The sequence below is a fragment of the Doryrhamphus excisus genome, chromosome 6 (assembly GCF_030265055.1).
Source record: "Doryrhamphus excisus isolate RoL2022-K1 chromosome 6, RoL_Dexc_1.0, whole genome shotgun sequence".
In the NCBI taxonomy this organism is placed as follows: Eukaryota; Metazoa; Chordata; class Actinopteri; order Syngnathiformes; family Syngnathidae; genus Doryrhamphus; species Doryrhamphus excisus.
The window spans coordinates 22,531,353-22,552,668 of record NC_080471.1 but is presented as its reverse complement, the minus strand read 5'-3'; the positions used below and the strand labels follow the sequence as shown (position 1 = coordinate 22,552,668).

The following is a 21,316-nucleotide window of genomic DNA, read 5'->3' as shown; positions in this document are numbered from 1 at the left end:
GAAGTTTGGGATGGCTCAAAACGGTCCATTTTAAAAGAAAGTTGCAGAACTGTTGCTTTGTGATGTCACAGAGGGGCTAGCTTCCTTATGGGCGTGGATGGAAATATCCACCAAACTGTTGCTGAAGCCAGAATCAGCCTGTTCTCGCCGGGAAAGGTGGATTAATGTCCACACGTCGCCCTTATGCTCCACGGAACCAGTGATGCCTTTGACAAAGTGTGTGCGACAATGAGTGCTCCTCATTGGAGGTCTCTTAACATTGTGCCTTTTTACTAAATGTGTTTTATTTTAGCTCTACAATGTGCCGTGGGCCTCAAACAGCCCGTAGGCCACACATTGGACACCACTGCAATAAGTGGTAATAAATGCTTTCCTGCTCTGTCCTGTAGATGGCAGCAGAAGAAGCAAATGATGGAACCAAAACGCTTCTTTTAAACATCTTTTTATTCCTGCCCTTTTTTTTTAAAGACTACATACATCTTAAATAGCTAAAGATGCCACATTTTCACAAATTCCAACCACACTTTCATTCAAGGGAGAAAGGAGCCCTTGGAACCACTGGAACTGGAACAGGAGTCCAATACCCCCCAAAGGCATGTACAGTCTTTTTGGACATGTATACTTGGGCTTTACTAGCTAAGTATCCATGCGGAAACATTACAAGACATTCAAAGACGATGAAAATGTATGCATAGATTTGTGGAATTGTTATGGAAGTGATATATAACCATCGGGAGCCAATAAGCATCAAATTATTAATAACGGCATGTCACAAAGTTTCCATGTTTGAGTGGATAAAGCGGAACCAAGTACTCCAAAAATAAATTGTACATTTCAAAACACAGTTTTGTTGAAATAATATCCAGAGACATTCACAGTTCACTTCCTTCAGGCAAAGAATGAAAAGTTAATTAAAAATTATTAATGAAATGTACAAATCCATATGGGTTAGAGCTTTTAATATTCTTAAACCGGTCACCGCTCCAGAGAATTACTCATACATGGAATTGAGCGATGAGCGAAATTTAAAAAATAATCACAAAATGCTGTCTAAATTGAGTATGAGTGACGCAATTAGGCTTTTATTGGTTATTTATGACTTTTAGATGTTGTTTGCCCTTCAAGTTCTGTACAGCGCGTGGCTAAACTCAACATGCTTCCATTTTTTAATGTAGTCGCACACATTAAGTAAACAAACGGGTAGCGCTCACTGCGTATATATATGGCGCTATACACTGGTCAGAGCACGGTTTTCTAACAGTAGTGGATAGCACGAGCCAGTCAACATTAAAAAAACAAAAGCAATGCAGCCCCCCCGGAACCAGCACCAATCATACATACATACATACAGTACGAACCCCACACGTACATGTACAGTATACACACTGTTTGAGGGTAGTAAGGTGTGTGGGATTTTGAGTATTCTGAGGCGTGTTGTGTATGTTTGTGTGTTTTTTTTTAAAAGACTCCGATACACGACATTACTGTCGCGCATTTTGCAAATAAAGTTTAATTCTATTTAAAACCTGTCTGCATACCTGTACAAGCATAACACGTTGTTCCTATTATATAGGTGGACCTCGTCAGGTGGAATCGGTGCACGTGCAAATGCACCGTACCCTCCCTCGCTAAATTAGACACAGGAATCCTACAGCTCTGTACACAAGTCATGATCGTTATTATTATTATTTTTTTTTTACATAAAGACAACGCCTAGCAAAGAATGTAAGGCAGCTGCATTCAGAACCAAAATGTCAATATTCCGTCATGACATTCTAACATCGCATTAGTTACTTTCTAATCATCCACCCACAAAGTATGTTCCAGTTCCAAAGCAAAATACACATATTTTACTGCTAAGCTAACAGATTTCTACAAATATCCCAGGTCAGCCTCTACCTTTAAAGGGAGGTAGTTATTTTATTTTTTTTAAGTGGCTTACACGAGTGGCATAAGGAAATAGTAAATGTCCATTGCCCATCCGGGCCGAGTGAGAAAACAGGGCACAATCGGAATGTGCATTTCCAGGTGAGGCGGGAAATAAGGGGGGGGGGGGTTATTTGGGATCCGATGCAGCCCCCTGTTGAACCAGTGTTGGGACCGAAAACAGTAAGTTAGCAACCCAACGAGACCATGCTGGGGTTCAACTTTTGTCTTTAGTGGTGTTGCTCGTTAGTCGAAGTGGCCCACAAAAAAAAAAAAAAAAAAAAAAAGACGGGTTAGGCCAAGATGGTTCAGGTAGCCACACACACGTGACAATCGATATCATCCTTTCCAGAAATAAAACTCTGGTTCAGTCGATTCCTCGTTCTTTTCTTTCATTTTCATTCAGTTTTGTCTTCCTATTTTCAGTCCATGCGGTGACTCTTCTTGTGCTGTAGCATCTCTGTCCAGGCTATGAAGGTAAGCTGGAGGAGAAACATGACAGGGGTGTCATTGTTTTGTATGGCGGTTTCAGTATTTTGAGGCCCTTTACTGAGGCCATGTCCACACGGGAATTCTCCTGAGATTTTTTTGGGCGAGTTGAAAACAATTTGCATCTACACTGTTCTGGTTTAGTGAATAGAATTGACAGTAGCCACATTTACACGAGGAGTTTTTCTCTTTCCGAATGGAATCTTTACGAATGACCTTTCCGAAAGCAATGGTATGCATCAGGGGTCTCAAACACACGGCCCGCGGGCCAAATGTGGTCCGCAGGACACTAGTTTGAGGCCCCCGCCTTGATATGAAAGTTTAATGTTAGTGCGACCCGCGCAAGTTTGATATGGATGCTGTATGGTATCATGTACCCAGAAAAAATTATTACGTTTGATTAATGTTCATGTTAAAGGTTAAATAACTGTTAATAGTTATCCTCCCTATCCGTGTGGAAGTGGTAAGTTTTTGGCTATTTAAGTTTAAAGGAAATAACTTGAAGGCTACCGTTTAGGTCGCTAGCTCTCTAGTTTGCGAGTTAGCATGTGTCTCAAGACCCTGCAGTTGCGCAATATGTTGTAAATAAAAAAAGGGGGCCACTGGAGCTAGGGTCTGGGCAAGGTTGGGCCGCATCAGGTTTTCCCAAAAAAAACAAACAAACGCATTTATTAAAAACAGAAAAATAAACAAACTTTTTCAGTGCTTTGGTTCCGATTTTCTACAATAAAAGCTCTGATAAAACATTCCACTGTTCTCAAATATCTTCATTTTTATTTTTCTACACAAAATAAGATGAAAAATAAATAAACAAATCAAGAATAAAGAAAATCAATCAATCAGTAATAAATAAATATAATAATACTAATAATAAAACGGCAAATAATAAAAACTTAAGAAACCACATATAGTTGGTGGGTAGACAAATTACTTTTTTTTCTGATTAAAATGAACAAAGCATTATTAGAGCCCTGTAGACATGACAAAACACGACTATAGTCACATTTATACTCTTTTTATTTACAACATATTGCGCAACTGCAGGGTCTTGAGACACATGCTAACTCGCACACTAGAGAGCTAGCGACCTAAACGGTAGCCTTCAAGTTATTTCCTTTGAACTTAAATAGCCAAAAACTTACCACTTCCACACGGATAGGGAGGATAACTATTAACAGTTATTTAACCTTTAACATGAACATTAATCAAACGTAATAATTTTTTCGGGGTACATGATACCATACAGCATCCATGTCAAACTAACATTAAACTTTCATATCAAGGCGGGGGCCTCAAACGAGTGTCCTGCGGGCCACATTTGGCCCGCGGGCCGCGTGTTTGAGACCCCTGGTTTAGATTCTGTTCACCAGATGGCGCTAATGCACACGAAAGCTGCTTGCCAACCGCCAATAAACAACAGAAGAAGAAAAACACCACGAAGAAGAACGCAGTGGGACAAATTTCCGATTGAGCGGGTACAAGATACCTCAATCGGATTGGGGAAAGGAATATTCCACCCCTGTGAATCCGATTATATATTCATTCGGATTGGCACTTTTCTTTTGGAATGAGGTGTATATAAAGGTTAGATTCTTTCCGTTTGAGCAAATAACCCGAATGGAATTGGAATATTTGGGTCCATGTATACGTGGCTAGTGTCTGTTCAGTCATGTCACTATTAAGCATGACACTGGAAATATTCAGATATTATGTTAGCTTGTCCAAAGAGCTCACTTCTGGTGATGGCGCCAGGACGCTGACGTCATCGTAAAAAAAAAAAAAAAACTGCGGAAATAGTCTCACCTTCATCACGACACCACACAGCGACAGCTCATGCAGTCCTGACCGCTCTCATCAGGCGGGTTGAGCTTCCTCAGCTTATGCTGCCGAATTTCCCTGACCAGTGTGTAGAAGGCATCCTCAACTCCCTGGGTAGGTACAAAAACACACACGCTTTACTTGATTGGTCCATGGTTCATTTACGGCGAAAGTAGCTCATCAATAAAGAAATATTTTTTTTGCCTAAAAGTGCTTATTCCTTCAGCAAGTATTGTAATATAAAAAGCCTAACAAGCTGAGTACTCATGCAAGGACTGCTGTGACATATACATCTGCTAACAGTGACCCAATTAAAATTTCATATTGCATTTTATTCCTGAAGTCAGTAAATATTGTGTATTCCCTTGGCTGAAAATATATATAGCTTATAGATAATTTTGTCAGGGAATGCTAGCGGATCGGTGTGCTCTAAAAAAAAACAAAAAAAAAAAAACAGCGGTGCTTTCATAACCGATTTTTAGGCTGAAAGTCTGGACTGTGTTTTGAGTTGAGCCTAAGTTACCATGGTGATATACCTGCTTTTAAAACAAGAGCCGCCGTCACTGTACAACTAAGCCTGGCTTTACACTCACCTTTACCATTTTCATTTTGGATGATTTTTTTTTTAGTAGTTATCATCCAACCATTCAAAGCTTGCGCTCATTTCAGCTCTTTTCGATTGTGGCACTTGAGGTCGGGTGATTTTTATAAATTTGTCGCAAGATCTAAAAATTTGTATACGAACTCTGAGACCAAAGTGACATTTAATCATAACTCTGTGATGTACAGATCACTTTCTGTGGAGGAGGTTGCTGAACACCTGCAAAATGTAAGTGATGACAACTTCCAGGGCCGTTTCAATTGTTACACAATGAGCACGTCCTCTCGGGGGAGGGGGGGAGCGAAGCCTTCAGAAGTGCTCGCCATGGAGAAGTGTGTCAATGTTACCATGGCAATCATCTCGAATACTGTTTATCCTACTAAGTGGGGGGGAAAAAAAAGGCCATGGCTTTATTCTTTGCATGCCCTTGCATGAATACGAGTTCTGTAATGTTCTGCAAAAGGCGAGGCTGCTGAGTGTAGCTGTACATAATGCGCTGCTGTGAGTCAGAGGTGCAGGCTGTGCAGCAATCGCTGCTGTTGAGACCTTTCAAATGTGTTTCTATTCTCCGGACCTGGTTTGGAGTCACCGCCTGCGGCAGTACAGACCTCGACACATTGCCCGGATTTGAACGGTGGCTTGAGACATGCACGAAATAGAGATTTCTGGAGAGCTGACATAGCTTGACGACAACGTTCCATTAACCGTTGTAATTAATTCATTAAATAATTCATTTATTTTCTACCACTTTTCCTCACGAGGGTCACGGGGGTGCTGGAGCCTATCCCAGCCCAGCTGTCTTCGGGCGAGAGGCGGGGTACACCCTGGACTGGTGGCCAGCCAATCACAGAGCACATATAGACAAACAACCATTCACACTCACATTCATACCTATGGACAATTTGGAGTCGCTAATTAACCTAGCATGTTTTTGGAATGTGGGAGGAAAACCGGAGTACCCGGAGAAAAATTCATCACACAGCAACTTAACACTCAAATGGTACATGTAAACCTAGTAAATATACAAACATACACCAATATGAGTGTAAAATGCACGCATGCACGGGGAGAACATGCAAACTCCACACAGAGATGGCCGAGGGTTGAATTGAACCCTGGTTGAGACCAAGCTGTGAGGTCTGCGCGCTAACCACTCGACCGCCGTGCCGCCCCGGTGTAATTAATCCATCGGAAATTTCCTATACCAGCTGTGGCGCTATCCAATAAAGATCGCCGATATTTGTATAGAATATTAGAAATGTTTTGCACATGGTTGAATATTTACTTTTAAAATTGATAATGCTGTTTAAATGTGTGTTTATGAAAGCTGAATCCTACTGTGTTCAGTGTTTACATTTGTTATCATTGTAATTTTTTCATATACTATATTGAGGGAGTAAAAGCAGTATCGGCCACAAATATAGGCCCAAGCAAAATCGGCCATCGGCTAAAGGTGATGGAAAAAAATCGGTATCTGCATCGTCCGGAAAAAAAACCCATATCAGTCAATCCCTACTATCCAATCCATTATATGATGTAACTCACATATCAAAAACTTCCAAGAAAGGTTGGATTACAAGGTGTATAGTACACATTAAGCACTTATTGTGCAGCTCTAATAATGCCACTTCCATATTATTGTATTATTATTCATAGTAGCAATGCCATAGTTTGCAATATGATTGGCTTTTGACAGATTTTCATGAGAACTGGTCAGATGTACTTTCAAAATGTTGTTTTTGTCCACCATGTACCTGTCGTGTCTTGGCCGAAGTTTCGATGTAAGGGATGCCATAGGAGCGGGCGAGTTCCTGGGCTTGCCGTGTATCCACCGTGCGTGCAGGGAGGTCACATTTGTTGCCCACGAGCACCATGGGAACATCATCGGAGTCCTTCACACGTTTAATTTGCTCTCTGCACACAAAACAACACGGATCCATAACTGATCATTAATATTCCTCGGCTGTTTTCCACCCTGCCACAACAATGCGCCGTTTAATCATAGCATCATGTCCCTTGTCAGCCTCAATGCCTCATTAACAACAGAGAGCCAACCAAGGGAGATCTAGGACCCTGAGGAGGATCCAGTCCCGGCGGTGCAGGGGCGTGCTGCACTGCTGAGGGTATGAGTGAGAGGGATGGAGATGGACAGGCAGGCGGGAAAGAGCATTACCTCATCGCTACAGCAGCCAGAGGGAACTGACAGATGCGGGGGTCCGATCAATCTATTAGCTCCTTCCCCCAAAGCCACAGTGCAGCAGAACATGTCCGTGATTAAAGCAAACCCATCCATCACCAACACATCTAATACCGTTTACCAGCCTCTGACTATTACCTTTTTATAAGCCAAATGAAGCAGGTGTTTCACAGATAATCAATTTCACATGCAATATCATCCTAAACACCCGAATCGTAGCAGCAACACTTGACGTTGTATTGACATGTTTTTGCCAGCAGAGGGTGCATCGTGGCGCTTCAGTGATTCAGTAGGCGCTGTCATGATGCAATCTGTCTGAGAAATCCGGTTCTGCTCATATGCAAAAACCTACGTCACTTTCAAGACAGTGCTTCTGTGATGTTTTATATGTATGAAAAAAATAAGCATACTTCATATATGTATGTAACACAGTGGGGGATTATTTTGTTAGTGACTCTTACCTAAATACTTTGTTTCCATGTGGATGCTTCTATCGTCTTTATTCACTGAGTTAAATAAAAATTGACGCAATGCACATAGTACAAACAAGGATACAAAAATGCTACAGTACAGTGGAACGGAGCTACGATGAAAAGGTGCGGTCACAGGAGTGAAATATGAAGTACTTTTAATTTCTTGTGTCGGACCTGCAGGTTCATGATTAAAATTCTAACAATGGTTTCAACTTTTTTGAGAGTGTTTAAACAATAGAGAAATGTGAGAAAATGTTATTTTTCTTGTCTGAGAAAAGTGAATAAAGTGTATGGTGAGGGGTTATGCAGCCTTAAAACATCCAATAATTGAAAAACGTTGGCTACTTTGCGGATTTCACTTATTGCGGGCTATTTTAGGAACCTATCAAGAGCATTTACTATGGCAGTTACTATGGTTACCCATTATGTCATTGTATGGTTATATCACCTCGTACTTCGGTATGAGGTGCATTATTAAAAACAAAAAAAATTATGGAAAAAAAATTATAGAAAGCAGGAAGTGAACAAATGTAACAGTTACTGATTGTAAAAGTACCAGATGGAGGGGTAGGATTTAATAAGCTGTGCTTCTTCCTACTCCTTTTGGACATGTGGAACTGTGAACTCATTATGTGATGCACTCAATTGGAATCTGATGCATGTTTTTTTTTTATTTGTTTTAAGTATTAGCTTAGCTATGTACTGTACTTAAATGAAAACGTTGTACTTTGACAAGCTTAATGGATTCAGTATTTATTGCTTTGTTCATCTGACATATCTTGGATAAAAAGAAAGTAAGGAACTCCTCCGTCTATTTCTCCTTCCTTGTCCTTGGGAGTGCCATCTCCAGCTCCCCTAATTGAGTCAGGATCGATGTCATTGGCATGGCGCTGTAATCCTCCAGTTGGGGGCTAAGCTTTCTTTAGCCGTGTTAAATGCTACAGCATGACATCACCCAACCACTGCAGAGAGCTGGCACACACATAATGGAAACACACGCCAGTCTCTCGCTCTCTCTCTCTCTCTGGACTCTAACACACTGCATGCATAAACGGGTGCCCACACGCTCATTCAGAAAAAAAAAAAAAAATCTGCTATATTATTTTTTTTAATTTTACCACACCTGTACTGATGAATGTCCTCAAAGGACTTGGTGTTATTAATGGCGAAGACACAGAGGAACCCCTCCCCCGTCCTCATGTACTGGTCCCTCATGGCGCTGTACTCCTCCTGACCGGCAGTGTCCAGGATGTCCAGCAGACAGGTCTCTCCGTCAATCACAACCTGTTTCCTGTACGAGTCCTGCAAATATACGACATGCGGCGGAGCAAGGGTAGCAGGTAAACAAAAAGGCAAAGGCGGGCCTTGCACGCTGCTGATTTAGGAGAAAATACAAGCAAGTACTAGAAAATACAAAATATGCAGTATTTGTGTCAGTGTTCACAGGTCACGTAAAAGAAACAAGTGACTAGCTTTCACTTATAATATACTGTACGTGTGAGTCTACATTATATCTTATTTACAGCTTATTTTCACTTATTATGTCTACTATATTGGCTAATACGAGTATAAAAGGTGACTATAGGGGTGTTATTCCATGTCTAGAGGTCTCTACCAATGTTAAAAAACTGAATTCAGATGGTCATAACCAAGTTTTTATGCTCCAACTACATCCTGCTTTGCAGAAACTCACTTATCACGGTTCAGTGTGGAACCAATGTACTACAATGAACAAGGGACAACTGTATAATATGTTGACATTGAAGTCATGCAATTCCATAGCGGGGGAAATACATCTACAAGTGCATCATGTCAGCGAGACATTGGGATGTCATGGTGAACCTCAGAAGACCTCAGTTAACGCTGGGCATGTTTAGATTATTGTGTCTTTTTATAGTTTGTGTCTTCATACTAGGGATGTCCCAATGCATATTTTTTGGTCTCTGATCTGATTCTTTTTTATAGCCAGGTCCCTAATCCAATAAAAGGCGGGCATGCAAAATACCTTTAGGATAGGACTGATCATTTGACATGGTTACATTTGTGGTGTGATTTAGAATATATTATATTTTTTTTAACAAACTGTCTTCAATGCAATAGTAATTTATTGATTGTCCCTAAGATTAGAGCAGCAGGGCTATTATGAAATCAGTTAATTTTTTTCCTAAATCCATTTTATTTTTTTAACACTTTTTAAAAAAATCACCATAGATGGTGTGTTTTTGTGTCAGTGAATACAAATCTTTACATTTATTGATACAATCATACACCAATAGACAATTTTGCCCAGTATTTCAGAAGCGAAAGTAGCTTTTTTTAACGTTTCGTGGCTAAAAAACTGTCAGCAAACAATTTATTTCTACTTCCGTTGAGCTTCCAAATATATATGGGACTATGTAGAGTAGCTCCAACAGCACATTGGATGAACTCGAGTCAGTAGTTAGCCCTCCGATGTGCAGCCACAAAAACATGGGAGTGCCTTCCCTTTGTTTATTAGAGCACAGGAGCCAGGAATGCAAATACACAAAAAGGACATTGTCTGGCCAGAGGCTGGCGTGGTTAGAAAAAGAGAAAGTGAGGGAAAAAAAACAGAAATATACAGACTTAAAAAAATAAAATAAAATAAAATGTAAAAGTACTTTTCAATAAGCATGGTTTATACTTTCTAAGTGAACTTATTTCAAGCCTAACTGCCAGACTTGCTAATACAATTGTCACAGAATGTGCTAATATGTATAAACTTGCACTGATGCAATGTGTGTCATAATACAGTTGATATTATCCAATATGCTCAGTATCATGCTGCCTTCCAAGACATGGATTCCAATGGGAATAATGTGTAAAACAGTGGTCTTAAACACGCGGCCCGTGGGCCAAATGTGGCACGCAGAACACTAGTTTGAGGCCCCCGCCTTGATATGAAAGTTTAATGTTAGTGCGCAAGTTTGATATGGATGCTGTATGGTATCATGTACCCAGAAAAAAATATTACGTTTGATTAATGTTCATATTAAAGGTTAAATAACTGTTAATAGTTATCCTCCCTATCCGTGTGGAAGTGGTAAGTTTTAGGAAATAATTTGGAGGCTACCGTTTAGGTCGCTAGCTCTCTAGTTTGCGAGTTAGCATGTGTTTCAAGACCCTGCAGTTGCGCAATATGTTGTAAATAAAAAGAGTATAAATGTGACTATAGTCGTGTTTTGTCATGTCTACAGGGCTATAATAATGCTTTGTTCATTTTAATCTGAAAAAAATAATTTGTCTACCCACCAACTATATGTGGTTTCTTAAGTTTTTATTATTTGCAGTTTTATTATTATTATTATATTTATTTATTACTGAATGATTGATTTTCTTTATTCTTGATTTGTTTATTTTTCATCTTATTTTGTGCAGAAAAATAAAAATTAAGATATTTGAGAACAGGGGAATGTTTTATCAGAGCTTTTATTGTAGAAAATCAGAACCAAAGCACTGAAAAAGTTTGTATATTTTTCTGTTTTTAATAAATGCGTTTTTTTTTTTTGGAAAACCTGATGTGGCCCCAGTCTCACCCAGACCCTAGCTCCAGTGGCCCCCAAGTAAATTGAATTTGAGACCCCTGAAGAAAGCGGAAGAGAGAGTTGTACCTCGATGGTAGGGTCATATTCATCCACAAAGTGGTTCTGGATGAGTTGGATGGTAAGTGCACTCTTGCCCACGCCTCCAGCTCCCACCACCACCAGCTTATACTCCGTCATCTTTGCTGCTGCTGCGGCTCACACACACACACACACACGCACACACACACACACACGCACACACACGGTTTCTGCTGTAAAGAAAAGGAAGCAGAGGTAGGCTGCCATTTAGTACAATAACAAATCGTCAATTCAACGCACATTAGCAACAGGGGACGTTCAAAAAGCTTAAACTCGGTATTGTGTTTGTTCTATCATCAGTGATACTGAACAGGCAGATATTACCATTAGTGTGAGGTGATAAGAGAGTGAGAAAAGAGAGATAGGAAGAGAGCAACATAGCAGCTAGGGTTAGGATCCTCACATGGGGAATGTTAAAAATGTGCTGAAGGTACTCGGCGTTCCACAATCTCCTGCTGCACACAAAAAGGAGCGGGACAATTCATATTTTTGATGGATAGTACATGATCATGTTCCTGATTGTTATGTTCTTTCTTAATGTCAACGTTGTTAAGCCAATATATTGTATATCTTTGTTTGGGTGCCACAGAGAAAACATTTCGAATTTGGGTTTTGGGGAACCTTGCTGAGAAGATACGAGCCCAGTTGCCCCAAAAGTCTTAGAACTCTTAGAAACCCATTTAAAAACTCTTTCTGTTGTTATATTAAAACTTTGAAATAGATTTTTCCAGGCTGGCGAAAAGCCCTCCCCGCCACGTCATGTCCCATTTCCGACATATTTCTACATTTTGCACTGTTGCATCATTAAGAGGTTTTAAGTAGAGCTTCAGAATGCAAAAAAAAAGAAGAAATGAAAGTGAAACAAAGAGTTGCTGAGTTAACAATTGACTGCAATCCTTCATGTGAAATAGACTGTGTATCAGCTGATCAAAAGTTTAAGTCTTCATTTTCATTCATTTTCTGTCAGGTCTTCACAATGTTATTATCTTTTGATGGCAAAGTCAAAGTGAAAGCGATGTTATATTACACTGTGTACATTATTTGTACTTCTAAAATAATCCGTAACAATGTATCAGTTCCATACTGTACAGTGGCAACATGTGAGTCAGCATGACTGAAAACTCACCACAACGTTACTAAGTCCGTGACCGGCAACTGACCCGCAGGCGTGATGGTACATGATGAGTCAGTGGTACGAATACAAACAGCTTCCATGGAGGTTTACCAAGATTGCATCAAAATGCAAGTTAGGACTAGCGACACTGAATCCACGGCCGACCGCAGTCTGCTGGAGGCCCCTAGCAACCACAGGGACTGCCTGCCTGCAGTCGCTGTTTGACATCATACAGATGATGAGTGACAAGGTCATTCCATCATGGGAATAATGTCTCACAAAAACATATGAGAGAACTAGAGGTCCAGGGTCTGGAACTCTGTGTGTGTGTGATCTATTTGTGTTGCAGAGGAGGAGTATGCATGACTTATATCGGTATCAGCCGATATTCAAGGCTGCAATATCGGTTTGGAATTAAAAAAAGGGGGCCATCCGTGGCTACCGTGATCCGTTACATTAGATTTACTACATGTACTAATTGGGAGCAGCTGTGCTTTCTCACTCAAATCATAGCCTGGGACTGAAGGGCCACAGCTTGCACTGTGGGTTACTTAACTCATACAATCCCAGTCCCGCTCGGTACCGACCATTTTGAATGATTCTCAATGATTTTTCAAGGCACACAGAATATTGTGTTCTAAGGCTATATAAATATGGTACCTATCAAAAGAAAGAGTACACTCATCTTTCGTCGGAAAAAAAAGACTTGGTTTCTACCTTTTTCCATTTAGTAATCAGCAGTAGAATATACTACGTTTCAGCAAAATATTAGTTCAACAAAGGGACAGCTATTTGTGAAAAGATAAATTTCAAGCAAATTTAGCCATGTATACAGTAAACCTCAGATATATCGGATTCAATTGTTCCCACTGGTTTTGTCCGATATAAGCGAAATCCGTTATATGCGTATACCGGAAAATGTCCGTTTTACGCATATATCGGATTTATATCCGGTATATGCGTAAATGGGATTTTATTCGTTATAAAAAGGCACTTCCTTGACTATGTTTCCAATGTACCTGGACTGGGCAATGAAAAGAGACGTAAGGTAATGAGAATTTAACTTTATTGGACTCTCAGAGTCGGAGCGCCACGATGCGGCCATCCGATATATGCGAGGGAAATTTAATGGAAATGCATTGGAACGGGACTGGAGATTTTGTCCGAAATAGGCGAAATCCGTTATAAAAAATCCGATATATGCAATGAATTTTTATTGGAAATGCATTACAGAAAAATCGGTTCTTTTTTATCTGTCCGTTGTGAGCGAATTTCTGATATATCCGAGTCCGATATATCCGAGGTTTACTGTATTTCGTCCAAATATATAAACAACTATGCCAGAACATAAACAACTCACAAAAATGGTTGTTTTACATAAAAATACCATTATTTACAAATATAACACCATGGACTATTTATAGTTTTCACATTTGGAACTGAACTGTGTGCTACACGGCATGCATGCATTTTCACTTCCTGGTTGTTTTTACGGCTTAAAACCTCACCAAACATGATCTCTTCTATTGCACAGTTACATCATCACCCCTTTTTGCCTCTTGTACAAAAAAAATCTGTCTTTGGGATTGGGCGTTTGGATTAAAACAATATACCAATATGTCTTTGGTAGCGAATGAGTTAATGCAGGTACTCGTCAACTGGCATTGACGAGTACCAATTAATGTTGCTCTGTTGTTGGACAGCTGGAGCGAACATCAGCCTGAATTAAAATAATACAAGTGAGCGCATGTTTGCCTCCCGGTGGTTTGTCTGCAATTCCCTCAGTGCACCACGTTTCTTATGTCGAGGCAGAGTAAGATTAGCCATGTCTTTGCCCGATGACGTTAATGATTGACTGAAAGACAGACTCTAGAAAGAAAGACCGAGGCATCAGGCAGCAGCAATAGATCCTCACATGAGGAAACACGTTGCCGGGGCCTTGCAGGAACAGGTGGATCTGAGCAGTGTCAGCCAACGCTGCTGCAAATCATAATGGGAATAGCTTCATTGTTTGAACATGCATGTTGTTAACGGTATTCTTACTAAGTGGGGATGAAAACATAATAAACCTGAATAACAAAAAATGTATGTGCAGACCAATTCTATCATGAGTGCATTTGTTGGAAAGCAGCTCAGGATCACACAAAAACCTGGGTGACTACACAAAACAACTAAAGTACAGATAAGATGAAACCATAACGGAAAAGCATCAGAATGAGGGGGGAGTATGGACGTGCCGGAGGCGATGTTATGGCAACGGCAAAGGAATATTTGGCAACCAACGGAAATGGGTCACCAAGGCTTTTTGAAGAAACATAAGGGGGAGTGGACATACAGATTTACATATACAGACTTAGTGGAGGGACCTTGGGACGCTATGGACCTTGCTTGGAAAATAAATCACAATAATGAATAATAATAATTTTTAAAAATGTCCTCCCTAAACCGTTGGAAACGTTACCCAAAATACTAATAGAGTTATATTATCAATCAAAACAGTGTACAGTAGCTCTTAAAACTGTAAAGAGCTCTCACAAGATTATAGCCTGTACAGTCCAGTCCTGAACCTGAAAAAAAAACAACAAAAACAGAGCCACTGTAACCACAACACACACACACACACCCATTTGACACAGATGGTTATGCATAGCCGCTGCATAGCGAATCTAAAGGCACACCTGCCAAAAGGATGTAACTGACAGTTTAAATTGCAAATTCAACAGAGCCGTGCCTGCTGCTGGAAGATTGGAGGGCCGGAAACCAGACGGCCTTACTATCTCCGTTCAAACTAGGCCATGTCAGCGGCTGATAAATAATCCACACACTAGGAGATGAATAGAAACTTCATCGTGCTTTTGAGATGCGCTTGCTTTCTTTGAGACACTTGTCGGTAAGGTCTCACGCTGAGATGTTGTACCAATGGGATAATGACACCTCCACTGGTGGAAATAACAATCAACAGTGAATATCAATTATGTCACATATACGGAGGGGAAGCAATAAGTTATTGCATATGTCTAAATTGTTGTTATGCTGCTATTGGTATTCTTTGAAATGACATTGCACTGTGATCTAAGGATCTTAAGGTTACTTCCACCTTCATTGATGATGTGATTTTGGCTGTGACTGTTTGACGCCACCTTCTTGTTTTGCCATGAGTTATTTCTTGAATTCAACAGTCTTGAATGGAGCCAAGTGCCAGCATTTTCACATTTTTGTCACATCTTGTGACAAAAACAGAAAGATGGTGCCCGTGTTATATCTCGATACACTCAAAAAGTTCATGTTAATTTATCCCTTTCATTTGTCATTTATATGTATTTACAATTTTTGTATGCATATAAAACTATAAACAAGTGTTGTGTTAAAAATTTTGAGAGTGAAAAGCTGACGACATCATGCACGGGCTACATAGCTGACTTGCTTTGTTTTTACTTTGTGATAAAAACATACATTAAGGACACAGTTGGACTCACATAGTGTGTTATTAACACAAGACATGCAGCACATTGTACGGTAACCGGAAAATGTACACAAAATGAGGCAAAATTTGTGAGTAAATACATGTAAACAGACGCAAACGTTCCAATCCAATCCACTTTATTTATATAGCACATTTTAGAAATAAATAGTTTCCAAAGTGCTGCACAGACTAGTAAAATGAAAAGTAAAAATAAAATACAATAAATAAATAAAGGTACAAATTTAATTTAATCAAAAACTAAAAGATCAAATAAGAAATAAAATAGCAAAATAGATATTAAAATATTAAACGTTGGTTCCACGGTAATACAAAACAGTGGAACTTGTGTTTCAGCTGCTATGATATCCAAAATATAACATTGTACTCCAAAACATGTACTTTGACGTGCATGCGTCGCGAATGTAACCAACATAGTCTGCACACAATGTGACTAAAATTGATTGACAGAATATGCAAATTAGCTGACCTCCTTTACACACAATGTGAACTTCAGAGTATTTGCGTGTTATTTCTCTGGTTTTTTACATCATGCTTCCTTCGGAAGGTGAAGTGTGCTAACTAACATTGTTTTAAGGACTACAGTTTTGAGTCTCGGTGTAGAGTTCGAAGATCCCACTAGCTTCGTATTATGTGCAATATATTGGAGCATGTTTGTGCCAATTTAAGGTATGTTTAAAGCATTTAGAGCAGGGGTCTCAAACACGCGGCCCGCGGGCCAAATGTGGCCCGCAGGACACTAGTTTGAGGCCCCCGCCTTGATATGAAAGTTTAATGTTAGTGCGGCCCCGTGCAAGTTTGATATGGATACTGTATGGTATCATGTACCCAGAAAAAATTATTACGTTTGATTCATGTTCATGTTAAAGGTTAAATAACTGTTAATAGTTATCCTCCCTATCCGTGTGGAAGTGGTAGGTTTTTGGCTATTTAAGTTTAAAGGAAATAACTTGGAGGCTACCGTTTAGGTCGCTAGCTCTCTAGTTAGCGAGTTAGCATGTGCCTCAAGACCCTGCAGTTGCGCAATATGTTGTAAATAAAAAGAGTATAAATGTGACTATAGTCGTGTTTTGTCATGTCTACAGGGCTCTAATAATGCTTTGTTCATTTTAATGTGAAAAAAATAATTTGTCTACCCACCAACTATATGTGGTTTCTTAAGTTTTTATTATTTGCCGTTTTATTGTTATTATTATATTTATTTATTAATTACTGATTGATTGATTTTATTATTCTTGATTTGTTTATTTTTCATCTTATTTTGTGTAGAAAAATAAAAATTAAGATATTTGAGAACAGTGGAATGTTTTATCAGAGCTTTTATTGTAGAAAATCGGAACCAAAGCACTGAAAAAGTTTGTATATTTTTCTGTTTTTAATAAATGCGTTGTTTGTTTTTTTTTTTTGGAAAACCTGATGCGGCCCAGCCTTGCCCAGACCATAGCTCCAGTGGCCGCCAGGTAAATTGAGTTTGAGACCCCTGATTTAGAGGGATGGATATAGATGACATGGCAATATATATTAAAGTGATAATCTATTTTAAGATGCCAATTGTTTGGGAAATAGCTTTCAAAGACTGACCCATACATGCCTTATGTAGGAATATGGTTGCTTCCTGCATTATTTATTTTCAGACTGACTGATGGAAAACATTGCAGTTTTATTACATGTTCGTTGTAAGAAGACACAATCCGTTGGGCTGCCACTTGCCTGTTCTCAATTGCAGGCCCGTTACAATTTCATTTATAAAGCATACAAAAAACAGATATGATGAGGTCCCTAAAAGCATGCTCACAAAATTTGTGAAAGCCTTCCTTCCGCGACCAGTACGTCTGTGTTTGGAGTTATTTATAACTTGCCACCTCCAGTCTGGGAAATTAACAGTTGGTTTTGAAACCCGAGACCCCCTGCCTGAGCCAAGAGGATAATCTTACATGACAGTTTAAGGAGGGCGCTAGTGAAGTGAACTGATGGGAACGGAGTCATAATACGAGGATCTTGATCTAAAATCTTGGACTCAATGTCCAGCATCTGTGAAGGAAAACGCAGTACAAGAATGGTCATCTTTCACAGTACGAATTCTGTTCTCTATTTAAGCGCTTAATTGGTTAAAGAATCCATACTGGCAGAGTCACAAGACTACTTGCAGAGATAATAGATATTTAATGGAGCGCTGATGGTAAGGAGACCCTCTCTGGGGAGGTATCACAATCAAATACGAGGCTCCACGACAGATAGCCGCACCCTCCTCCTGCAGTCCAATGACATCATCCACCAAAACAGCATCCAAACAAGTGTTGACTGGCAGATGAGCAATCACTTTTCTGATCTCTGAGTCCCGTGAAACAAAGTGTGAATTGTTAACCTGACGTGTTTTTAACCATAAAACATCTCATAGTATCAATGGAAGCTGAGGAAAATAGCAAACGTTGAAGAAAACCCATCAGTGTACCACCTTTCATAGTACTGCCTTTGTGCACACTTAAACAAGCAGCTGACCTTTTCCCTACAGGGTCAGGTCTTTTGGCGGCTGGAGCAGGGAGAGAGACCGTGGAGGCAGCATTAGAGATGAAAAGGCCAGCTGACCTCCACAAAGGACAATTGGTTAGAGGAGCCAAGCGACTTATCGGACACAAAATACTCCCACACTCATCGGTCGGTCTGTCTTGGGAACAGGGGAGCCGGTCATTGTTTGTGTTGATCAAGTCTGAGAGAAGAGAGAGCTCACTCTTATGATACGGTTCATTCGCCAAGTTCTCTCCAAGCTAATTTCAATTTATTGCGTCTATAAGAAGTACAATGAAGGAAAACTGCACTTTTTTGCCCATCTTCTACAATCCTTATATGAGATATGAACACATGTCTGTCTCTTTTCTGTGCGTTCTAAAGATATAAAAACAGATAAAAATAGACAGCTCATTACTGCACATAATGCGACACGCCTATGCTGGCAGGTACGTCCATGATAAGATGTCATACTTATAGTATTTAATTTTTTTCCTGGGTTCATTGATTTCACATAGTAATAAAAAAGGAACGCCTACAGCTAGCATTAACGTTTCCAAACTGCAAAATAAAAACAGCAGCAGCTCCTTCGGTAGTGACCTGAGGTGTTGTGACGTGCTCCGGGCACTATGGGGGGAAACAAGTTGCTATCTGGCTAGTAGCTAGCCGGTGTCAGTATGCCAGAGTAGTTCAATTGGCATAATAATAATAATAATAATAATAATAATAATAATAATAATAATAATAATAATAACTGTACTTTGGTTAATATGCATGTCACATTAAATACAAATGGGTCGTTGTTGGTGCTTTTTTCAGAAGCCTTCCCAATCTTGTTTTATATATTTTTAGAATGCACAGACATGTTCACATATCACATGACAAATGGGGGATGATGGGCAAAATCCCAAAAAAGGTCACTTCTCCTTTAACAATAAAACAAAAAATCCCGAGATTTTAAGTCACAGCTACATCTTTCCAAATTACATCCCGGGAAGCCAGCCCAGGCCAATGTCGGGAATCTATTTAAAATATTTGTATGTGAAAAGCCTCTCAGATAAATTGCCTCAATTCTCAATTCGTGCCTTGACTCTTGGATGTCACTGAAGACCTCATGAATTGAATATGATGCCCATTTCTCTTTATTAGAAATGGGCATTTCACTATATTTTCCTTGCCGACCGACTCTGGGAACCGGACTCCAGACTGCAACTATGAGGTTGAATTTTGAAGTTTAAATGTACTTCGTATGTACGGCCGGAAAAAGTACGTATCCCCATATTTAGTTGACAAGGGACGTACTTTGTTTGTTATTAACATGATAATTATTACAGTGATTATTAAAAATAGTCAATCGCTCACCAGGTGAGGTGATCACTCACGTTTCAATCACACGGCCGTTCGACTTTTCTGACTTCCACACTTTGCCAGACGGCCGCTAGCTTACTAGTTTTCCGTCTAGCCTCTGGTCTTCCAATTCCGAAGGTACCTTTACCACACTGATATCTGTCTTTAAAACATACAAGCCATATATGTTACGTTTTTTCATGTTTTTTTAATGTAAAAAGTTCTGAATGGATTGGACTGAAATTTTCAGGAATTGTTGCAAATGGGGTATGGAAGAACTGATTACATTTTAGGGGTGATCTGGATCTGCGTTTGGGTAAAACCGCAAACCGATATACCGATATTGTCCAACTCTCAATTTCTAATACCGATATGTGTAACATGACATATCTCTTGTGGTGGAATGAACAAATATGTGTTGTATATAGCATTTTTTAAATATTGGTTTTCATGATTTAGGAAAAAAAAATCAGCTATCAACAACCAATACTACATTTTTATGCTGATGTACCAATAATTATCTGACATCCCTATTAAAAACTGATCAAAACAATGTAGAATTATTATTCTGGTGTGAATCACAACACAGACGAGAACTATGAGACTTGACAGAGGTCTGCGCTCTCCTAGTTTTGTCTTGAAAACACAAGTTGTGAGTCCATAGCAGTTGTTTACACTTTCATGCCTCCGCATTGTCCACTTCCCACATTCGTGAAGCAGTCATGGCATTATTTGCAACGCAACAACAAGCATCACCTCTTGTTCACACTCATTCAGGACTAGAGTCCTCTGGCAGGCGAACCAAGACCCATCTCTTAGTCCCTGTTTGGTGCAAAGGAAATAAGTAAAGAGCAAAAGAACTGGTTCTGTTTCAACTGAACCAAAAAATGACAAGTGTGAACGCACCCTTAATTCCACTTTGCCACAACATTTCAAGGATGCAACAGTGAGACGCCTTCAAACCTGGTAAAGGAATCCAACTTCCGCAGTGATACACATTCAGTTGTCAGGGTGTCTCCCTTCGCTTTGCGTTCACAGCAGCAACCTCGTTAATTGTTATTTATCCGTCAATAGAATCAAAAGATGCATTCAATGAAACTGTGTAACCAAATGACTTCCTGTTCTTTTTTTTTTAGGGGTGGGGGCAGATGGAGACATCCACTAACCTCCACCCAAAATGAAGAGGGGGCCGTGGTTCAGAATGCTAATTGTTTGAAAATAAAAGCCACATGCATTGTTAGGGAGAATACACATGTATTATTGTACGAGTGGAATTGAACGCGTCCCCGCTGCTATAGCTAACATGTCGTAAATGTGTACAGCAAGGCACCACACGCGGTACAAAGGCGGACACCTTATTTGACAGCATTTTTCGTACACTGGAATGTGTCTATTGCATACTTACAGCAAACCGGGCTCTAATTAGCGTTGTTTTGTCTGCCAGGAAAGAATGAGAGGGGGGGAAAAAGATGTTCCGACTCAAGTTGTTTCCCGAATTGAAGAGATCCAAACAGTCTTCGCCTCGCTTCCGGTCGTCTTGAAATAACTGTATCTTTATTATCGGCCACAAACGGTTGACTTTTCCGCTTGCTAAATAGCACCGAGCTGCTCACTGGCACGCATTGCTTGTGCCCGCGTCGAACAATGTGTCTCCAGTGAGAGGATGGGGAGTGACTGCAGCCCACGCCCAGCGCAGTCCGACACAGAACCGCCCCGTTGTGCAA

The 21,316-nt window shown here is 39.9% G+C and overlaps 1 protein-coding gene across 2 annotated transcripts; it reads right to left on the bottom strand.

The window, feature by feature from the left end:
* Window positions 1-445: 445 nt before the first annotated feature.
* On the bottom strand, window positions 446-21,306 carry hrasb (HRas proto-oncogene, GTPase b). Of its 2 annotated transcripts, none has more exons than XM_058075857.1 (6): window positions 20,998-21,306; window positions 11,134-11,315; window positions 8,628-8,806; window positions 6,589-6,748; window positions 4,219-4,343; window positions 446-2,408 (listed from the first exon to the last, which is right to left on the bottom strand). In XM_058075857.1, exons 2-5 carry the CDS (start codon window positions 11,242-11,244, stop codon window positions 4,224-4,226), a joined length of 570 nt encoding a protein of 189 aa, XP_057931840.1. In that variant the 5' UTR covers window positions 11,245-11,315; window positions 20,998-21,306; the 3' UTR covers window positions 446-2,408; window positions 4,219-4,223. The 2 variants fall into 2 exon arrangements, with proteins under 2 accessions (XP_057931840.1, XP_057931839.1); XM_058075856.1 differs by having other exon boundaries at window positions 11,134-11,318; window positions 20,998-21,305.
* Window positions 21,307-21,316: the final 10 nt, after the last annotated feature.